General features: G+C 45.9%; 1 protein-coding gene across 1 annotated transcript in view; it reads left to right on the forward strand.

Moving 5' to 3' along the window:
- DNAAF8 (dynein axonemal assembly factor 8) overlaps nt 1-19,858 on the forward strand; it is a 96,911-nt gene extending 77,053 nt beyond the window's left edge. The window contains 10 exon segments of the mRNA XM_062611966.1: nt 122-227; nt 230-316; nt 3,937-4,031; nt 5,492-5,612; nt 8,543-8,760; nt 10,317-10,337; nt 10,339-10,403; nt 14,675-14,744; nt 18,180-18,203; nt 18,205-19,858. Coding sequence (XP_062467950.1) covers nt 122-227; nt 230-316; nt 3,937-4,031; nt 5,492-5,612; nt 8,543-8,760; nt 10,317-10,337; nt 10,339-10,403; nt 14,675-14,744; nt 18,180-18,203; nt 18,205-18,258 — 861 coding nt within the window. The 3' untranslated portion in view covers nt 18,259-19,858.
- The last annotated feature ends 341 nt before the right edge of the window (nt 19,859-20,199 follow it).

A 20,199-nucleotide genomic window follows, 5' to 3' on the forward strand; every position in this document is an offset into this window, starting at 1 on the left:
AGAGACCACTAGCACATATATTATGAAGAGGAGAGAAAGCAGGTCAGGAAAGCTGGGATGTACCCAGCACTCACCAGCACTGTCCATTGTAACCTGTTTTGTCTCTGTTATTTCTCTTCAGGATTCTGCTGTTTTAGAAGCTCACTGTTCCTACCTTACTTCAGACACTGCTCCCGTGCTGTGTCTTCAGAGGCCAAATGCTGTGAAGAAGCTGATAGATTTACTGGGGCAGAGGACCCTAAAGTAGCCCAAGCACTAGATCCATCCCTCTGGAGGTCTCAGTATGACACCAGCACAGGCCAAAATGGATTTTATGGTAAGTTTTTGTAAAAGTCCAAAGGCTCAAACATGCCGTTGGAAAAAAGACGTTATGTACTGTCACCTCCTCATTGTCAATGTGGGTCTAGCTTTGGCAGGTGGTAGAAACCATTATCACCCCTAGAAAGCCTTCACTGTTGTCTTAATGGCTGAGCTGAATATGTCTCGAACTGTGAAATATAACCCAACAAGATATATTAAAAGGTTTCTTCCCAGAACAGCCCTAGCTCTGCCTTCCACCAGAACAAATTTCCTTTGATCTCTTCACTACTTGGTCATTTTGTACTTTTAGCTTGGTTATTTTGTAATTATCCCCAAGAACCCATCTGTCTTCCCTCTGCTTCAAAGCTACCCTCCTGGTAACTTCATAACCCACTGGCCAACTGCCACCAGATTCCACAGAGGGCGAAAAAACTCTAAGATACAATTTCCTGTAACATGTCCAAACATTAATGATTGACTAAAAAGAGGTGATCAAAAATGGCTTTTCCTAAGGAAAGCAGGTAAACTCAGCTGTTTTCCATTCAAAGAGGCTCTTGCCAGCTGCCACCTCAGCAGAGACAAGCCAGTTAGTCAGCACCTGGATGCTGAACCAGCTCATCTGCCAGCAGGGAGGGAGCTAGGATGCTGCAGTGGGAGGTGGGATGGGAGATAGCTGGGAGTGGGTGTGAAGGAGGGGAAAATGGGAAGTATTGCTGGAGAGAATGGACTGGAGACAGCCTAGGGTATTGCTGGAGCAGGCCTGGGCTGCTGCCACGAGTTGGGAAGGGTAGAGTTCAAACATTCCTAGGGAATTAAGCATCATTAGTTCACTGCCCATGAACAGTGTTTTTCCTCAGTGTGGTGCTGATTGTGCTGTGTGTGGTTAAAGGGATGAAAAATAATAAAAGCAATAGTTTCTATAGACACACTCTACTGTGAGCTAGCAGACACTGTGTATGTACCTTCATGTTCCAGAAGAACTTTCTTGTCAAGATTGGATTATTTGCCTCTCTGTTGTATTCTGTGCTATCAAAACACTCTTTTTTGTCCACATCAGGTGATCTTTTGAGGAAAACTGATAGGGAATGAAGTAGCCCCCATGTACAGTCTGGGGGAGACAGTCAACCCCTTGAGGTAGAACCCTGTTTGTTTCATTTTTTTTTCCTCAGGTATGATCATAATCCTTAGGAACAAGACTAAACCAAGAGAGATCTCACACCACTTACATGATCTCATTCATGGGAGTGACTGAAGAGCAGGATCTACCTACACAAAACGAATGGTCAGGGCTCTTCAGCCAATATTTTTCCATTATCAGCCCCTGCTTTTTTTTGCTCTTAAATTTAATAGCTTGTGCATGCAGGTTGCCTTGAGAATGAGAACTCTTCACTCGCAGCTAATAATTAGTAATATATACCCCAAACTTAGGATACCCATGCTACTGTTAGAGCATCCCTAGCATAGCTCAGCTAAAGTTTACTTTATATTAGCAAGAGAAGCCAAGTCTCACCCTGTCTTTCACTGGAAGAGCTCACTGTGTTAGAGAAGCCCTCAGAGGTTTGCTTAAGGATTGATTGCTTTCAGATTCCTGCTCACTCCAAAGGCTGGGCTGAGCACAGAGCTGCGCTTAGCTGGCTACCACCCATCCTCTGAGTGCAGCCTGTGCTTGTGTTAAGGGCAGCAATGTGACTCTTTCACAGAGCCATCATTGCACACATCCAAGGAGACTGGAGGCAGCTGTAACTGATGTACTCACTGACTCAAGATCTGATCCAGCTCTGTGCCAGGGAGGTGTTTGTCCATAAGGGAAGGAGCGTTTGTAACCCGTTGTATCTCCAAGAGCTTGTTCTCCAATAGGGGTGAAACATTTACCTACAAGTTAAGCAGGAATTGCCGAATCACATGTGAGTAATCATTCGGGAGGGCTGCGCAACACCATCTTCCTCTCCTAGGAGGGAATACTGAGCCTGCTCAGTTTTGCTTCAACTGAGGAAGATCTCTAGTTAATGTCACCTTGTTGAAGTAGAGCAAACTCCAGCTGTTTTTTTCCTCCCAAAGTAATTGGGGAAGATCAATGGAGATGAAGACTACATTCCAGTGATACTGTTGAACCAAGTAATGCAGTTTTAATACTCTGCTGCTCAGCTGCAGAGGTAAACCTGCACTCCTCGCATCTCTTCTTGGTCTTTACGAAGTCATCGTATAGTGCTTTTCCTTGAACCCGAAGATCTCTTACACAGGCATCTTATACAATCTTATACTTCAAGCAAAGTGAGTAAAAATGTTGCAAGCTTTGGGAACATTTGTGTCCTCTGTAATGGCATCAGTTACTTAAACAAGGAAGATTCGGCTCAGAGGTACATAAAAGATCCAGCACAACTTACATGCTGATGACTTAGGCAATCTTAGGATTGTAAACTACTGCATTAAGGACTGTGGCAATTCAATAGCTGGAATTATGAAGTTCAGACAGGGCTGAGTGCTGTAAGAGCAGTAAGGCATGATTCTTTGAATGGGTGGCCTGCAAAGGTGGTAATATTTCAGAGGATATTTGTGTTTTGTATATTTGTATCCCAGGAGTATGGATCTGTACCAGCAATTGACAATCCATCTGATCTCCAGTTATATAGAAATAACTTTTCCTTCTCTAACATTTTCCACCCACAAATCTCAAAGCACTCTGAATAGTGCTTTGTAACAATGTTGCTTTATAGGGATATTCTGTATCCTGATGCTGAGCCCGGAGGGACCTCTCAAGCCCCTGACCGGGTTCAGTTAATTCCTCCACAGACAATGCCATCATATATTCCCTTTCATAGGGATGCGCCCCAATGGCATGGTTGTAACAGAACTTCACTGCTCTGATAGCTAAAATTCTTCTTACATTTTCAAATTTGAATGTAGTCATACCCAATTTGTATCCATTTGTTCTTGTGCCAAGACCTGTACTTCAATTTTCAGTAGCTCTTTTTTCTTCTCTGACCTTTTCTACCCTGGTGTATTTATCGGAAATCAGGTTCCTTCTTCAGCTTTGTATCATGTTGGGTCAAACAAGCCGAGGTCTTTTAGTTTTAACTCTTCAAATGTTTCTCCATTCTTTCCATGATCCTCATGTTGTTTCTCTGTGTACCTGTCCCAGTCTCAATTTCCATCAGCAGTGTCTCACACTAATTCTGATTTCTGTTGTAAGTCAGAGCCCCCAGCGTATCTGGGACTTGCATTATTGCTACAAGGCACATTTGTTTTACCAACTAGTAGCTCCTTCCCATTCAGTAAGACCAGCCTGATGTGGTTCAGAAGCAAGAGAACAAAAATAGGGGATTGGAGCTGGTATTAAAAAGGTTCACAGGCTCCTTAACACAATTCTCTTTACTACTCTGCTGGGAAATAGGAGTCTTGTTTACATGAAGAAGCAGCCAAGCGATAATAGGACAGAATCACAATATCAAGAAGGCAATGAAACTATTCTAAATATAATGGTTTAAAATGTTTGCTATTCCTGTATAGAACAGCTGGCCTTTAAAGCAATTACTTCAGTATGTTGCACATCATCAGTCTCTCCAAAAGATGAGTGTGAGTCTAGAGAATGTTTAATTCATGGCCTGAGAGAATCTTCTCATCGTATTTATCTCTCAGGCTCTGAATCCTATCAAATAGCTGTCCGGGATATGAAGCTGTTTTTCCCAGAAGGGCTGTGCTACACCGAGTGTCAGACATTAGAGGAGGAAGAGGTAAAATTCTGCCCTTTCCTGAGAAGTATCCTGCTGTGCCAGAGCAATCGCTTTGGTCTTTCTTTCCTATTACGCTATAGATTATGCTTTTTTTTTTAATGTGTTTTACCAGCTGCTGAGATCTTGTTCTCCTGTGGATGTTCCTATCACAAGGTGCTCACTTTGTATTGACCCAGACAGCCTCAGTGGAAAAGTGCTTTTCCAGATATGTTTGTTCAGTAACCTGTGCTGTAAATTCAGGGCTCATACTTTAGAAGCTAAGTTTCCAGACAGAGTCAACATCGCTGTGGAAGCAGGTCACAGGGAGGGATAGCAACATCATCAATGATTGCTAAGACATAGCTGGCCCAGAGGCTGCTTTTTAACCAGCTTTTCTCATGTAGTATCCAGGAATGGAGATGAAGAGGGACAGGTGATGATGTAACTCACTGATTGCTGAATGTCTACCACAGAATAGGCACACATCCACATGCTCACAGGGTGAGCACTGCCCTGTTTGTGTGCCAAGGGTGTTGTCTGTTGTGCCCTGTGTGCAGAGGTACCAGATCACAGCAATGCAAAGGGTGGAGCTGTCTATGTGAGACATCTCAAGCTGTAAATACACTGCTTGCACAGCTGCTGGCTGCCTGCATCTTTCCCTGCCCATAGATAGAGGCATAAAGGCTCACACTCTAGCCCCTAAGCTTGCCTTCAGGCAGTGCCAAGCAGCTTACCAGTACCACTGTGGCCCACTCTGCTCGTCTAGCCCTCATGGTGCTGGTCTCTAATTCAAACCACTGCAGTCTGCCAATGGCTAAAATAAAATAGTAAGTCTTTCCTGTTCCACTAGTTCTGTATGTCATTTCCACTCTGATCATTTTCTTCTCAAAACCAGACTTTGAAATTATTTGGTTATGCCCAACAAAGGGCTGGAAATTTTTGACCCTTGCTTTTGTCCACATGGCACAGAGGTGACCCAGCTGAGTTAGTCCAAGGAGATTAGCTCTGGAACTGGAAGCAGCCAGCCACATCTGTAATATGCTTCACTAATGTGGATGCTCTCCCTCTGCAACTCAGTTCCAGGGCATCATTGCTGCACTGTGCTGGGATGCAGAGGTATACCAGTTCATACAGAGATGGAAGGGAGCCACTGCACACTGGGTAAAAATGTCAGACACTCACAGTCCTTGAGTTTCTGGCCTTGAAAAGCTGGGAGCAAAGACCTTGGAAAGAGTCTGTCAGGACCTTTAAAAGGATGTCGAGATGCTGTTCTGAATTGAGCCCCAATAAAGATAAATACAATGCATGCAAAATGTTCTTGTGTCTCTAGACAAGCAGGTGTTTCCTGGGCTGCAATTACAGAAGTACACAACGAAAGCTTCACAGCTTGCCTCAATCAATATATCTGAAGTGTTATCCTTCCTGATCAGGTAATGGTGTTCCCATGACTTGCCTCTCTCTCCGTCCCTTCCCTCCTGCAGATCTATAACCTGAAACATGACCCCATAGTCAGTTTGGAAATCAAGAAGCAGTGGAAGATCATAAAGCATGGAGCAGGAGGGCAGCTCAGTTCACTGGGCTCTGAGCAACCATGCAGCCTTGGTAAGAAAGTGCGTAACTCTTGTCATAGATTGAGACTGCTATTGATTAATTGGATAGCAAGACAAACCATCTGGTGGCAGCAAGAGTTGGTATTGATGTCCTTTCAGGAAGAAAAGACAGCTCTGAGATGCAAAGAACAGCTCCAGTGGAGTCCAGCCATTTAACTGTTTACCTGCCAGGCCCTTCCACTGCCAGAGCTTTCATGGATTGAAATGCAAGCCTGTTCAGAAGTGCTGACCTTACCATCAGCAGAACCAGCACTGTCACACATCCCATGTAAGCAGTAGTGCACATTTCTCTGCTGCACTTTCACACTGCACTTAAACATTGACTTGGCCACAGTGATTTGCATCTCCATTCAGAGCCTGCCACAAGAGAGGCCAGCACACTGTAGAGATGGGCGATAGTGAGATGTGTTGTTCTGTGAGTAGGTAAATACAATTTATGCTTTAGTACTTTTGGCAGTGTGGCCAGCGCACTCTCAGGAACTGGACTGAGGTCTCATTCTGTTCCCACTAGCTGATGAACAGCTGCCAGCTTAAAATGACTTCTACTTACCGCTGCTCTGACTTTGATTTGAAGTTGAACCTTCAGCAAACCTCTCACTTCCCTCAGCCACTTACAGTTTCTCAGCCTTTTCTGCTGATTTTTCTTGATAGGCATGTGTACACCACAGGCTGTCATGCAACATCATTTATGTCAGGATAGGTAACTAACACATGGGGATGCTTCCGTGTTGGGATATTGTGGATTGATTCCGAGCCTTTATAAACAAGCAGTGACTAGGTAAAGCATCCCTGTGGTGGTCACTGGGGAGCAGACTTGTTTGGAACTGGGTCATTCTCATTCCTGTAGCTTGAGTTGTGATGTGGCTAACAAGCAGGAGGGTGGAGAGCTGAGCAAATGTTCCTGTGCTGCACCTGAGTGCTGCAGTTGTTAAGCCCAGCTGTAAAACCACAAGATTGTTGTGGACAGGCAGAGTATGATAAAACTGCTATAGAGCTACTGATCATCACATCCCACCTTAACCCCTTACTGATACAGGGCTTTTGGGCATTGACCCTTACCTGCAGGTGCATGAGACGGCACATGTAGAAGTGCAAGGAGGGTGCTGTAAGCCAAGGCCTGTGCCTTAATGCCAGCAGAGCTGCTTGAGAAGCACAGGGTCACCTGGGGGAAATAGGGGGTGTCTCTGAAGGATTTTAGCCAAGATAATTAACAATGAATTCTTTTCACTGTCTTAGCTCGGCTTTGGGTTATGCTCCATGCATGCTTCATGATCATTGCAAAAATCACCAATCCTCAGGCAAGCTTCTTTCTTAGGTTGCAGACCTAAGGAAGACCTTGGTTTTGTAGCCACTAATACAGCAGACCCTGAGTGCATGAAGGTTCAAGAATTAACTGATCCCTGCAGTGGGAGTGTGAGACCTATCTCACATTATCACAGCATTTAAAGGGTGGCTACAAAGTCTCTGTTTTCACTGTAGCTCTCTTTCTGTAAGGAGTTACATGGAAAAGACAAGGGGTGCTGGGCAGAAATTAATCCCAGGGGATTCTGCCAGAAGGATTTTTCCCAGTGAGAACAACCAGCCATTGGAATAATCTCTTCAGGAAAGTGGTGGATTCCCCAACACTGGACACAGTTAAGATTGGGCTTGGCAGGGTGCTGGGATATCCAGTCTAGGTCATACTTTGTCTAGGAAGGTTGGACCAGATGATACCTGAAGTCCTTTCCAAGCTCATATTCTGTGATTTGTTATTGACATTCCTAAAACTGTTGTATGAGTCCTGAAAGAAGAACTTGGTGACTGTGTATCCAACAGCAGCTTTGTTGAGATGACCAGGCTGTTCTGCATGTAGCTGTCTGAGTGGCTGCAGAGATGCAATCACACCACTGTGTTTCTGCTGGGGTATGTCAGCTCAGGCTGTGTTCAGAGCACAAAGCTGCAGTGAGAGGAGACTTGCAGCTGCTCCCAGTCCAAAACATCCCATATTGCTGCTTTTGCAGGGTATGTCCCCCACCAACTTACTACACGATGAGAAAGGACTGGGCTTCTGCCCAGGTTTGTACTTCCTAATTTTTAGAAGAGATTGCAGAAAATAAGATAAAATAGTAAAAAAAAAACAAAATCAAACAAACCCATAGTTTATTGTGGAGAGAGCACAGGTATTCTGCAAGCTTTGAACAGCCCAGTGGTGGGAGCACATCTCAAATGTTGCGCCCCTAATTTCCTGCTGCATGAGGATCATTTTGCTTTGAAGATGTCTAAGCAGAGTCGAAAGGAAACCAGTGTTCAACCTTGATGTGTTTGTGTCTCAGAAAATGTATTTCAAATAGTCACTGTCCTGGAAAAGCAAGTACACGTGATCCTTGAACTGTCAGGAGCAATATAGCAAGTGCCTCCAGCGAGCCAGACACATCCTTCACTTGGTTGCCTCATCTTGAACACTAGAGGTAGCTCTTGCACACAAAGAAGCCTCTCCTTTTGAGCGAATCACTATCAAAGCTGCTGCCTAATGGACAGGCAAATTTATCATGAGGAAAATATGAAATACATTAAGTCCTATGTACACTGGTTCAGAATTACATTTTGGATTATAAAAAGCAGCTGGATTAACAGATTTCTTTGCTTGGAAGGAATTAAATGGACTAGTATCTCCTGTAGCAAAGCAGCAGTTGTCCTTGTCTGACTTCTGAAATGGGGTCACTACTGCTGTCTTGTGATCTCCAGATACATACACATAGGCATGCAGCAGTTTGACAGCTCAAGGTGAGCAATTGCATCTGTGAACATCCCAAACCATATAACAATGCCTGAGGGCCTCAGATCTTCCAGTTACTGGTCTGTGGCGAGGAAGAATTACTTAGAGGGCTGCTAGTTGTTTGGGATAGGTATAAAACAAGCATGTGTTGTGCTTTGATCTTTCAGATCAGCCATTGCTTGACAACCTCTGCCAAACCACTTGCCTCCTATTGCCTGGGGTGAGCCTTCGGGGTTCAGAGACCCCACCTTATGTGGAACTGCTTGATGAGCTCATTGGCACAGATTTCACAGTGACTGGAGTACGTCTCGCTGTTCTGGACATGCCACAAGCTCACTGCATCTCCAAGACACTAAGCAAGGCAGGATGCAGTGCTGCAGCACGGGTATGGAACAGCTGGAGTCATGCTTTGCTTCTTTCAGACAAAACAGGAGCTGTTTAATGCCATGCTGTGCTAGGGGATCCAGCTAGCGTGAAGGAAACTTGCTTTAGTAGCAGTATTAGCACAGCACTGCATGCAAGCTCTAATACCTCTGGCAGGGAATGTGGCAGCATGCCTTGCTAGCTAGTTCCTGGTATTCCTGTATCTCCACTACCTTGCTGACACCTAACCTTGACATTGTTATGTGTGCCCTAATGTGAAAGGCACATCCATGTTAAACATTTTACTGACTTCACCTTTCAGCGTGCAGTTGCTGCTATTATGTATGTTCTGCCACTGTATCCTGTCTTAGTTTTACATGTAATATAGTTTGTATTTCCCTTTCTCTGATCACACCCCATTAATCCTCTTCTACAATGCTAAATAACCCTTCCATTTTCTGGACTGTGCCCTGGAGTTCTAGGCACAGATTTCATTTTGCTTCCCACTTAGTTGGTGCTGACAGCTTAAGCTGCAGTCCAGCATGAGGATTGAGCAAGTGTTCATGGGGCTTAAGCATGAGATATGCTACTGGGGCAAGCAGATAGATTGCTTTACATCAGTGTCTCTTTGCACTTGTGCGGGAGAAGCCCACCATCTCAGGAACCTTTCTAGGGCAAAGCACTAAGGTAGAACATGCAAGAAAGTGTTGTCAACAGCATAGAGTAAACAAGGGGGGAAACGACTTATGCTGGAAGTAGCAATCAACAAAGCGCTGTCAGAGACACACAGCAGTCCCTCAGAAAAAACACAAGTGTTGGTGCTTACAGCCTTTCAGTTATGAGTCTTTGGTGTTTTCTGTAACAAGAACAGGTAAGATGTTTTCAGGTCGTGATTTTTTGAACTGACAGCATGCCTTTGAAGTACATCTGTATAGAACAGCAATTATACCTGATATCCAATTAGTGTAAGCACTTCTTCCTTCTCCTGGGGCTCCCCTAGGATGCCATCCCTCTGCACATGGGAAGGTGCACAGCTATCTAGGAAGGACAAAGTGAAACAGCAGGTGGGAGACAGAGCCATGGCAGCAGCACTGCTCACCTGGCCATGAAACACTTCCTCCTGGCAGAGATGAATTGATCTGTGCAGACTTGGAGTGTTTCCATAACGGTCTGGCACTGTTGAGCCGAAGGTGAACATTACAGCGTTTGCCTTCCCTTGCCAGAAGGGAGATGGGCTCTGTCAAGTAATAATTGTTTCTGCTACAGTATCTCCGCATTGTCTGATATCTCCATGTTCCTGTTTCCAGCAGAGTTAGCAACTCAATAACATGCCTAAATAACCTGCTTATTTTCACTCTGAGAGAAGGGAACAGGAATAATATTATGCCACAGGAGCAGGGTAGCTAACAGTTCAGACATGATACTCTTTCAGTTTGAAAGAGTCTGTTGCTCTGTGACTTTCTTCCCCTCACACAGCACATAAGCAGTTATCTGTGCTGTCAGCAGTTTATCAGTGAGGCTTACAGACTCACCTAAGTGAACAGCAACAGCAACACATTGTTCTTCCCTCTCTTGCAGTGTTCTCTTTTAAAGAATGGTTTTGTGTCTGGTGCTGGCAGCACAGAGAGACAATGCAGTCATTTTCTTTGACTCCCTGCTGAACAGGTAAGTGAGGACAATATTGCTTTACCAGCACTGTCTCACCCCCTGCCAGAGAGCCTGTGATCTGGGGGAAAGCAGCTGCTTTTCTTCTCTATACTTCACTTCCATTTCAGACTCCCATGAGGTCAGGTGCCTCTCAAAGGCAACATAGCCTTCCTAAGTTATGTTGTTAATGGGTCAGCATGTTTCTCAGTTTCAAAGCCATGTGTCCTTAAACACTGAGTAGCCATGTGTCCAGTAAACACTGAGTAGCCACTAGGCCCTTAAACACTGAGTAGTGGTGTCTGTGAGGCTTGGGGGCATGGTTCCATGGATACGGGGAATTCTCTGAAATAAGGGGTCTCACTGGGAATAACCTTCTGAATCAATAAAATTCCTAGGAGAAATAGCTTAGCAGATTCTATGTTTGCTATCAAAAAAAAAAAAAAACAACACACAAACCAAACCAAACTTAAAATATGCCAGAGAGCAAAATCAAAAACGAGCCTCTTAAATAAATCACCAGAAATGCTGGGTAGAGGATATATGAGCCTGGTAAAACAAACAGAACCCCTCTGCAGGGACTGATTAGTGAAACGGAATGATTAGCAGGGCAATTAACCCACTGCTCCCCAGAGGGAAGGTTTCCTTGCACAGGGCTGGTATTTGGCAATGCCATGTGTGTGTGGCTCTTGCACATGTTTTCCTCTGGCAGGGGAAGCCAAGAGAGTCTTTTTTTCCTGACACTGTTGGTGCTGAGCAGTTCAGCAGTGACACTGATAAGATTGTCATGACCATGGCTGTACCTCTGTTCATCTGGAGGACTTCCAGATAACACTGTCAGTGGGACAGGCATGTGGAATTCAAGGATGTCGTGGGTTTACAAGAATGAAGGGGGTCAAATATGAACCAAGCTGGTTCACAAATCTGGTCCAAGATGATAGACACCATGGAGTTCTTGTAGTTTATTGAAACGTTATGGTGCTCAGTCACAAGGCCACTCCTTGGAAGAATAGTTGGAACAAACTTCATCAGTAACTTCTCAGAAATGTTTTGAACCCAATGACAAAATTTAGACCTTGCTTCCACTGATTTAAGATCACACCCTGGGGAGCCACATCCCAAACCTTTCACCCTGCAAGTACAGCACTAGGGAGAAGAATAGAGCAAGTTATCCAAGATCTTTCTAGTATGTTTTCTCCACTCCTTCCCTGGTTTATGGGGAAAAAGGGAGCTGTTGGGAAGCCCAGAGATCATTGCTGAAGGTAGTTTTGTGAGAGTGGCTGTCAGCAGAGCTGACAGAGATCCCTCACCTCTTTGTTTTTCCCAGGCTTTTGTTCATCAGGGTCATGGGTGCTGCATAACAAGATCAGCTCCAACACAGTGCTTCCCTCTCTGCAGGCTTAACTTGATATGTTTTATGATTGCCAGTATCAAGGCAGCACCCCTAGAGCAAACCTTGTGATGTCTTCTCACTGCCGTTCACAGGGAGGAACAAGTGCCAGTCTCAGCTGTGTTTTCACCCCTCATCCTGCTCTGTGCCAGGGTGGCTGGCTCTCCGAAGGATAAACTTCCTTGCTGAACTGCAAAGTACATGCGCATAAATTCTGCCTGTTAGGAGGTACTCCCAAGGGGCAGGATCTGCTCTGCCTCTTACCCACAGTGCCACAAGTACTGATCCTGCAGCCATTTCAAACCAGCTGTACAAAATAATAACTGCCTTTGTGGTTGATGATGCTTGTGGAAGGGAGGATGGTGAGGTGTGCCCAAGGATGGGGACGAGGCAGAGATCCCTGGATAGATCCACCGTAGCCAACAATAAACTCACACCTTTATTGCAGCATAAGCACCATACTGTTTAAAATCAGCTTTGCAAAATATCTGTGAAAACCCAGCCTGACTCCACCAGTGTCTCCTAAGGATGCTTCATGCTAAGACAGCTTCATTTCAGAATAACATCTGAGGTTAATTACACTTACAGCTCCACCAGCAGGAGCCATGGGACCTTTCTTGTACCACCTAAATCACTGTATTTATTTCCCTCTTCCTGCCGCAGCCCAGGATTCCAGTACCTGCACAGGTTCTGGCCTGCATTTCAGCTGCATTGCTGAAGCACCTCAGTTTAAGAGATTATTTTACAGCCCTGGGAGTTGATTCACAGCTGAGCCACATTATTTAGGCTTTGTGCCACAGGGAGAAACGTTGCCATCTGTATGGAAGCCTGGGATATGATGTCAGAGATGGGCTGTGATAAAAAGGAGGAATCAGGTGTTGAGAGGAACAATGTGAGCTTTGCTAGTATAACTGCTCATAATTCAGAGCCTATTAAAGCTTTCCTAAGCCAGCTCTAGCAGTGGCACCTCGAGGAGACATTCAGTTACTGGAGGATGTGCTGTGCAGAACAGTTGCTTTGAAGACAGACACAGATCCTTATAACTGCGCAGTGATTATTGTGCAGCAGCAGCACCCACTCTGCCTGTTCTCTGGACATCTATGAAGGCATTATTTCTGCACCAAAGAGCAGGAAGAAAAGAGAAAGGGACAACACTGATGCAGGTGGGGGCACAAAAGCAGCCTGTGATTTTGACTGGCTGCCAAGAGTGGAGCTGAAGCAGGAATCTGGGAGAATCTGGGAGGGTGCCAAGGGTAACTCAGAGGGCAGAGTGAAGTGTTTGGAAGAGGTGAGAGGAAGCTGAAGAGAGATGGGGACTGGGGCAGAATCCAAGGAATGAAGTGATACAATCCTATCTACAGACAAGGAAAACCGTGTGAGACCTACCTTGTTTGTTCTGTCAGCATCCAACTGCCTGGATCTCCAGTATAAAGCATTTGAATTTTCCCTGTCATAACTTGTTTTTACAGCCAGATTTCCAAGCTGCAGGGTGGCAGAAGGAAGAATTTACAAGTAGATTCAAAGCAGCTCCTGGAAGAAAGGCAGGCTCTGCTTTTAATGCATGACAAACAAGATTTAGCTGCCTTAATAGGTGATACTGATTTAATAGTGATTACTGCTGGCTACTTGAGCTTTTAAAAAGTACTTTCAGATGCCCACGAGATTCTTAGGACCTAACTATGTTGTGCACTGTCCTTATGAGCTCACCTTGTTAACATTGCACTGAACTCCATGAGCAGTGTTCGACTCCAGCACACCCAAAACTTAGCTCCAGCGGAAGAAAACCAGAGTATAGACTCGGCCTTACACCCTTCTGGTTTTAGACAATGAGTGCAATCAGAACAGAAGTCAAGTGTTAAGGAACTTAGCTGGATGGTTTTTTCTCTGATGAAACATTCTTACCAAGTGCTAATTGTTGTTAGCAGGGAGTGATGTTGTCCCTATAGGAAGCTCATCTCTGGGAGCTTTGGAGGGGAAGGAGGTGTAGAAGTAAAGAAAATAGGTGAATACATGAGATGTAAAAAACTTGAGCTGTTGAAATCTGCTGAAAAGTTGCCAAGCACAGTACCTGGATATGGGGGCAGGAAGCAGGGACTGGTTTCCAATACCACTCTGGAGAGTTTTCAAGCCTAAGACTTGAGTGTGCACAGAGTCAGTTTAAAGGGCGATTTTGATATTTGTTCTTGCCTCTTAATTTCTCTTGAATATGCCTTATAGAATCATAGAACCACAGCCTGGTTTGGGTTGGAAAGGATCTTAAGATGATCTAGTTGCAAGCCCCTGCCATGGACAGGGACACCTTACACTAGAGCATGTTGCCCAAGGCTCTGTCCAACCTGGCCTTGAACACAGCTAGGGATGGAGCATTTAACAGTTCTTTGGGCAACCTGTGCCAGTGCCTCACCACCCTCACAGTAAAGAACTTCTTCTTTATATCTAACTTGAAGTTCCCCTGTTTAAGTTTAAACCCAACACCCCTTGTCCTATTGCTACAGGTCAGCTCGTGTGTGGACCAGAGCAAAAGGACTAGTGAAGCAGACACTGCTGCTGAAGGCAGCTTAGATAGTCCTGGGGGTTGGGAAAAACACACAGATTATCTTTGTTGAGAAGACCACGCTTGCACAGAGCTATCTACGTTTACATGTATTTCCCATTGACCCAGAGACCCCATTATGCAACAGGTCATTACTGTTGGTTGAAGGCTTGTATTTTAAGAATCCAAATCCATTTATACAAAGCTTTGTAAAACCCAGGATTTAGCTGTGTAAAGAAGTTCAGTAACAGATGCACACAGCCAGAGCTGCTGGCACAAAGCATAGTCCTCCTCAGAGCTGGGTCATCTGCAGTTTCTGACAGTTTGGATGGCAAAGTAACACTGGCTTTTGTTTTCCTTTACCCCCAGGGTCAGTTGGCAGAAGCAGTCAGTCCTAGACACTGTGCAACATCTCTTTTATCCTCAAAATGAGAATCAGGCAAGTAGAGAAGTTTATGGTACAGATTTGTGTCCTTTGTGTCCCTGTGATGAATGAAAGCTGTCAAAATTGGTTGAATGTTAGAAGAAAATTTTAACTTGTGTAAGACAGATGTGGTGCCTCATGAGAGCCACGAGTCTTGGCTTAAACCACAACACACTCTCTTCACATTACAATGGTGCCACTATTTTGAAACAAAATATTTGGAGATTTTGATAAAGATTCAATATTTTCCACAGGTGTCAGTTACTTTTTATGAAAAATCAACACTTAGTAAGATATCTGTGATATATGTCAATAATTAGTGACACAAAATGTTCATTCAGCCCTTTTGGCAAGCTGGCACATGTCCTGTGGTTCGGGAGTTCTGTCTCAGCCCATATCCAAATGGAAGAGGAGAAGTTAGGCCATTAGCTATTCCAGGGCTATGCTATCTGAGTATTTTTTCAGTAGTTCATCCCAAGAAGGGAAATGCTAAGTGGCATGTGGGCAGCTAATGGGAATAAACTGTATAAATATCCTTAAAACTCTGGCTGTTATCATCAAAGTTTAGTGCAAAACAAATGAGAGATTTGGATGGAGGAGGCAGTGCTTGAAGAATTAGGACTAGCAGGTGTAAAAGAACTGGGAAGGATGAGAACAGTAGCAAAGGGACAGGCCTCCCCCCTGGATCCCTTTTGCTTCCCAAAAAAAACGCAGCAGGAGAGTGAGATGTGTTTGTAACCTCGTGTAACACATCAGAGCTGCTGCTTCAGTACCAGTGCTCTAAGGACTGAGTCTTAAAAGACACCAAACCCCCTTTGAAGTCTGTGTTCCTGCTTTTAACACAGACAAAACTGCCCCAAACTTCCTCAAAGTCATACAGCTGCTGTTTGCAGCAGCTTTCCCTGAGGCTTGGTAATGTTCTCCCTGGGTGTAGCTGGGATTGCAGGCACTGCCAGGGAAGGTCTGTGATAGCTGCACGGCTGTCATCCCATGGTGCTTGCCACTTCCAGAGTGCCAGGCTGCTGCCAAGTGATATGACAGGGCAGCAAGTCCAGGCTGTTTTCTGATTTGCTTTGAAAAGGACATAACATATCTCTGGCTGACATAAAATCCCTTCTGCTTCACAGCTATGGGGAATCAGCCTATCAGAAAGAGGCTTATCGTGCTTTCTGTGATTGATAAGAGGAAAACAAATATGCTCAGCCCTTCTCCCTGCTTCTGGCAGCCTGGGGCATTGAATCAGATCCCTCTGGTGCTGGTGGAAGCAGTGGCTACTCACAGCAGCTCAGAGTTTAGACCATGAGTCTAGTCCCTGAACAGCGGTGGACGCCACACTCCACATTGTGGGTTATAAGATGCACAGCAGCAAGTAATGTTTATTTTCAAATAGTCCTTTTGCTCCAAAGTTCAGGGTAGGTTTAGAAATGGAGCACCTCTGCTATGAAGAAAAGCTGAGAGTGTTGGGGTTGTTCAGCTTGGAGAAGACTCTGGGAGACCTTATAGCAGCCTTTCACTTAAAAGGGGCCTATAAGAAAGACGGGAAAAGACTTTTTAGCAGGGTCTCTTGCAATAGGATGAGGGGTGATGGTTTTAAACTAAAAGAGGAAGATTCAGGCTGGATGTGGGGAAAATATCTTTACAGTGAGTGTTGTAAAATCCTAGCACACATTGTCCAGAGAGGTGGTGGATGCCCCATCCCTGGAGACATTCAAGGCCAGGCTGGATGTGGTTCTGGGCAACCTGATCGAGTTGAAGATGTCCCTGCTCATTGCATGGGGGTTGGATAGACGACCTTGGAAGGTCCCTTCCAACCCAAACTACTCTATGAGTCTATGATCACAAAGCTAGATCTGAGGAGCAAGCTCACCAGGGAATGATTGTACCTCAAAGGATGTGCCTAGAAATAGTGTTTGATCCTCTGATCTCCTGTTAATGAGTTTATGAAATGTCAGCCAGGCTTTCCAGGTCAAAGCTAATGAGCAGCACCATGATATCAGGCAAAGTTCAGGAGGGTTAAATGAACATGGATTTCAAATCCACATGGTTTAAGCAGACCTGCGGTATTTACTGGTGGTGTTGAACCATGGAAGTGAAAAGGAATTTTGTACTTGCTCCCTCTGTGATCTGGGACTAGGCAATAGGATGAGAAACCCTTTTTACAAATGTGGACTATTTTAGTGCTCATATCTGTGTCTGGGCTAGTTGCCTGCCTTCTTCTGCAGTCCCTAAGAGAAGCAGCGTTTCTACAGCACTTTTCACCTGCCCTATTTGAAACAGGTGCCTTAGGAGCCGGTGAATCCATGCTTTAGAAGTTCTTTATGCTCATGCAGTGGACGGGCAGATGCCTGCTCCCCATGCAGGCTTCTTTTGGACACATGCAGCCCAGTTTATATCTGTAAATGATAAAGCCATGTTTTGTTCGGGAGATCATTAGGGGCTCTTGATCTTCCAGTGGACCTCTATAAAGTGGTCCCTTATTTCGCTGCATGTGGTCCATACCCAAACTGGAACCTTCCCAGCAATAAGAGCTGTCAGGGAGTGCTGTGCTCAGCCATTGGACTGGGATGGACTGGGATGTCCCATGGCTGAAGTTTCTTCTCACACACACTATGGCTGGGATGAGATTATGAGGCTGGGGTGACCTCTGGTCACTGACCTGCCACTGTTAGCATGTCAAAGCAGGGAGACAGCACAGGCTCAGCACAGCCATTCCTCAGTATGAGCCCAGGGATGTGTAATCAAGGCTCCAGAGGCAGACAGTGCTAATCCCTCTGCTCTGCCTGGAGCCCTGGAGCTGTAGCCAGCAGCCACAACGGCTGCTCTAGCATCTCCCTCCCTGCAGAAACAGCCATAACTTGCAACTACACCAGAGCAACACAGGGAAAACACATCTCAGCCACCATTGGCGTGGTCCTTAGCCTGTCAGCAGCAGGCAGAAGGGCTGGAGTCCCGTAAAAGAGACCTAAAAGCCTATGAGGAGAGGCAGAGTGCCTGCAGGAAGAGGGCCCAAGGGCTGTCAGCACAGCATGCATAATGCTTTAGGGGAAAACTGTGTTCATTAACACAGTCAAGTAACAGACTGGTCCTGAAGCCCTTGTCACTGAGCTGGTCTCCCCATCCGTGGAGCAGCCACATAAGTGAGAGGTTTGGGCAGGAGAGGCAGAGCAGATGTGGAGGTAGTTAGACTTCCTGCTTGGCACTTTGCATGTTGTTGGTTTTCTTCAGTTCCTTGAAAATGTGAATCTTGAGAACAGCCTAACAGTGGTCATGGCTAGCAGACATTTCCCTGCTGCGGGACACTCGGAGCTGCCTCTGGGCTGGGATTAATTGCACCTGGTAAACATCCTCACTGTGCTGCCTTCCTGCTGCTTGCACAGAAACCTACCTCTGAAAGAAGTGTCTCACAGAACTTACCGCTCTCCCCCAACCCCTTCCTTCTTTTCTCCCCAGGCTGAAGAGCTGCTCTGTTGCCTTTTTTGACTCCCTGACATCCGAGAGCATCCACCAGATTGAATCCCAGGATTGCTAGCCAGTACGGTCCAAGCTTCCAGGCATGGGTGGATGCCGCTGCAGGTATCTGTGCAGATGGGCACTCAGGGGACACCCAGCCTCTTAAGAGCACTGATGTTTGTTTGTCATTAAAACATAACGTCTGAAGTATGGTATTAGCATCAGTAAGATAAATGAGAGTGGTGGGAGGCAGGATCAGTGCTCAAGAACAAATTTTTCTGAACCATAGCTGTGGTTTCTAGTGGAATGCGTTCAGAGGCAATCTGCTTGTATTTGTGGAGCAGGGGTTGGAGCATTCCTGTGGCTGAAAAAACTCAGGAAGTAAAACAAATCCAGGGGCAGGTGCTTGGGACTGCATCTTCCCCAGTCCTCAGAGGCATTATGGAGAGACTCCATTTTCTGTTGCTGCTGTGGTTCTTTGAACCAAATACAAAAATCCAGTAAAAGAAATGGAAATAGTCTGAGGGAAGGCTGGGTCCCTGAAGAGCTCAGTACCATTGAGTAAGATTAAAAGGTGGACAGCTTAATGTTCTCTTATCCTCTGCTTCAGCAGTCCTGTTACAGCTGTCCTTGCCTAGCCCCAGCTCACTGCCCTCCTGTGGGCACACAACCCTGCCTCTTGTTCTTCCTTCCACAGCCCCCATGGATCCTTGCACAATTCATCCTCTGCCAGGTCCTTTATGTGAGCTATCAAGCAAGAAAGCTGACGTTAATACAAAGGTCCTCAGTCTTCCTGGAACCCACTGGTCCACAGCTCCTTTGGGGAAGATTCTTCTCAGCCCAGGAGGCCTCATGTTCCTACCTGCCCTGCTAAGGCAAAAAGTTGGATGTGCACGTGCCTCTGATTCCAGACATCACAGACACAGCAAGGACAGTCCCTGTGGGTTCTCCAGGCACTGTTAAGGCAGAGCAACGTGCAGCTGGCTGGCCAGCCCACCTCTGAGTGCTGCTAGTGGGGTGAACCACTTCTGTGCACAGCCTTTCCCTCTGTAAGAGCCCAGTACGAGTCCTCCTTCTCCGCAGCCACTAGCTCACACAGTCTGTGAGAATACAACACCTCTGAGATCTCTGTCCCCTTTTGGACAAGGCTGTAAGTGCTCAGTAAGTACAAAAGCTGTCAGAAGTCTGGCCTTGCAAGCTCTGCTTCCTCAGCCAGTAATAGTCCTTACACAGTCTCTCTCCTTCTCTAAGCTACCAAAAGTCTTAAGAGCAAAAGAGAAAAATACAACAGAGCAAAACAGAAACAGCAAAAGAGCTGGGTGAAGAGGAGATGTGGACAGGGGGCCTGCTGCATCCTCACACAGTGGTTCAGTGTCAGAGCTTGGAAGTACCTCCAAAACTCTGCTCCCCAGCATCATTCTACCTGTACAGGCTGTTTGGGCTTTATGGTGGGTCTGAATGTCTCTGAGGAGCAGCTCCAGAAGCATGTGCCTGTGAGGCAAGCAGGCAGCTGCCCTGCTCCCTTGGGAAGACAGGGCCCTGGGAGTCAGCACGGTGGACAAGCCTGCTCTGCTCCTGCAGCTAAGTAGGCCATTTCCTGCACTCCAGGCACATTTCTGTCGTGCTTGTAAGCCATGTACAGCTTTGAGACAAATGAGAATTAAAAGGATCCACCCCCAGCACTTGGGGAATTTGATCTGGAAAAGGGGTCTGTTGGAATAAAGCACAGTCAGATAGCAGCTGAGAGACAAAGCCTGCAAAGCTATGTGCAAGAAAGGGGCATGCAGGGCCAGCAGCAGCCCTGCACCCACCCAGCCCACCAGTGCACACAGGCCACCAGTGCCATGTCTGACCCACCTGGGCCCTCAGACCAGTGACAAATGGGATGATGGGGAGCTGGACATAAGGAGGTGATGCTCTGGTGACTGGCAGCAGGCACTGGGGAGGTGACATCCTGGTCAAACACCCCTGGCCCTATCCCGGCTGTCAGCAGGCTGGAGCTTCCTCAGCTTTATGGCAG

Source organism: Pezoporus occidentalis, unplaced genomic scaffold (genome assembly GCF_034315485.1).
Source record: "Pezoporus occidentalis ecotype Australia unplaced genomic scaffold, CSIRO_AGI_Poc_V1 ctg158, whole genome shotgun sequence".
Taxonomy (NCBI): Eukaryota; Metazoa; Chordata; class Aves; order Psittaciformes; family Psittacidae; genus Pezoporus; species Pezoporus occidentalis.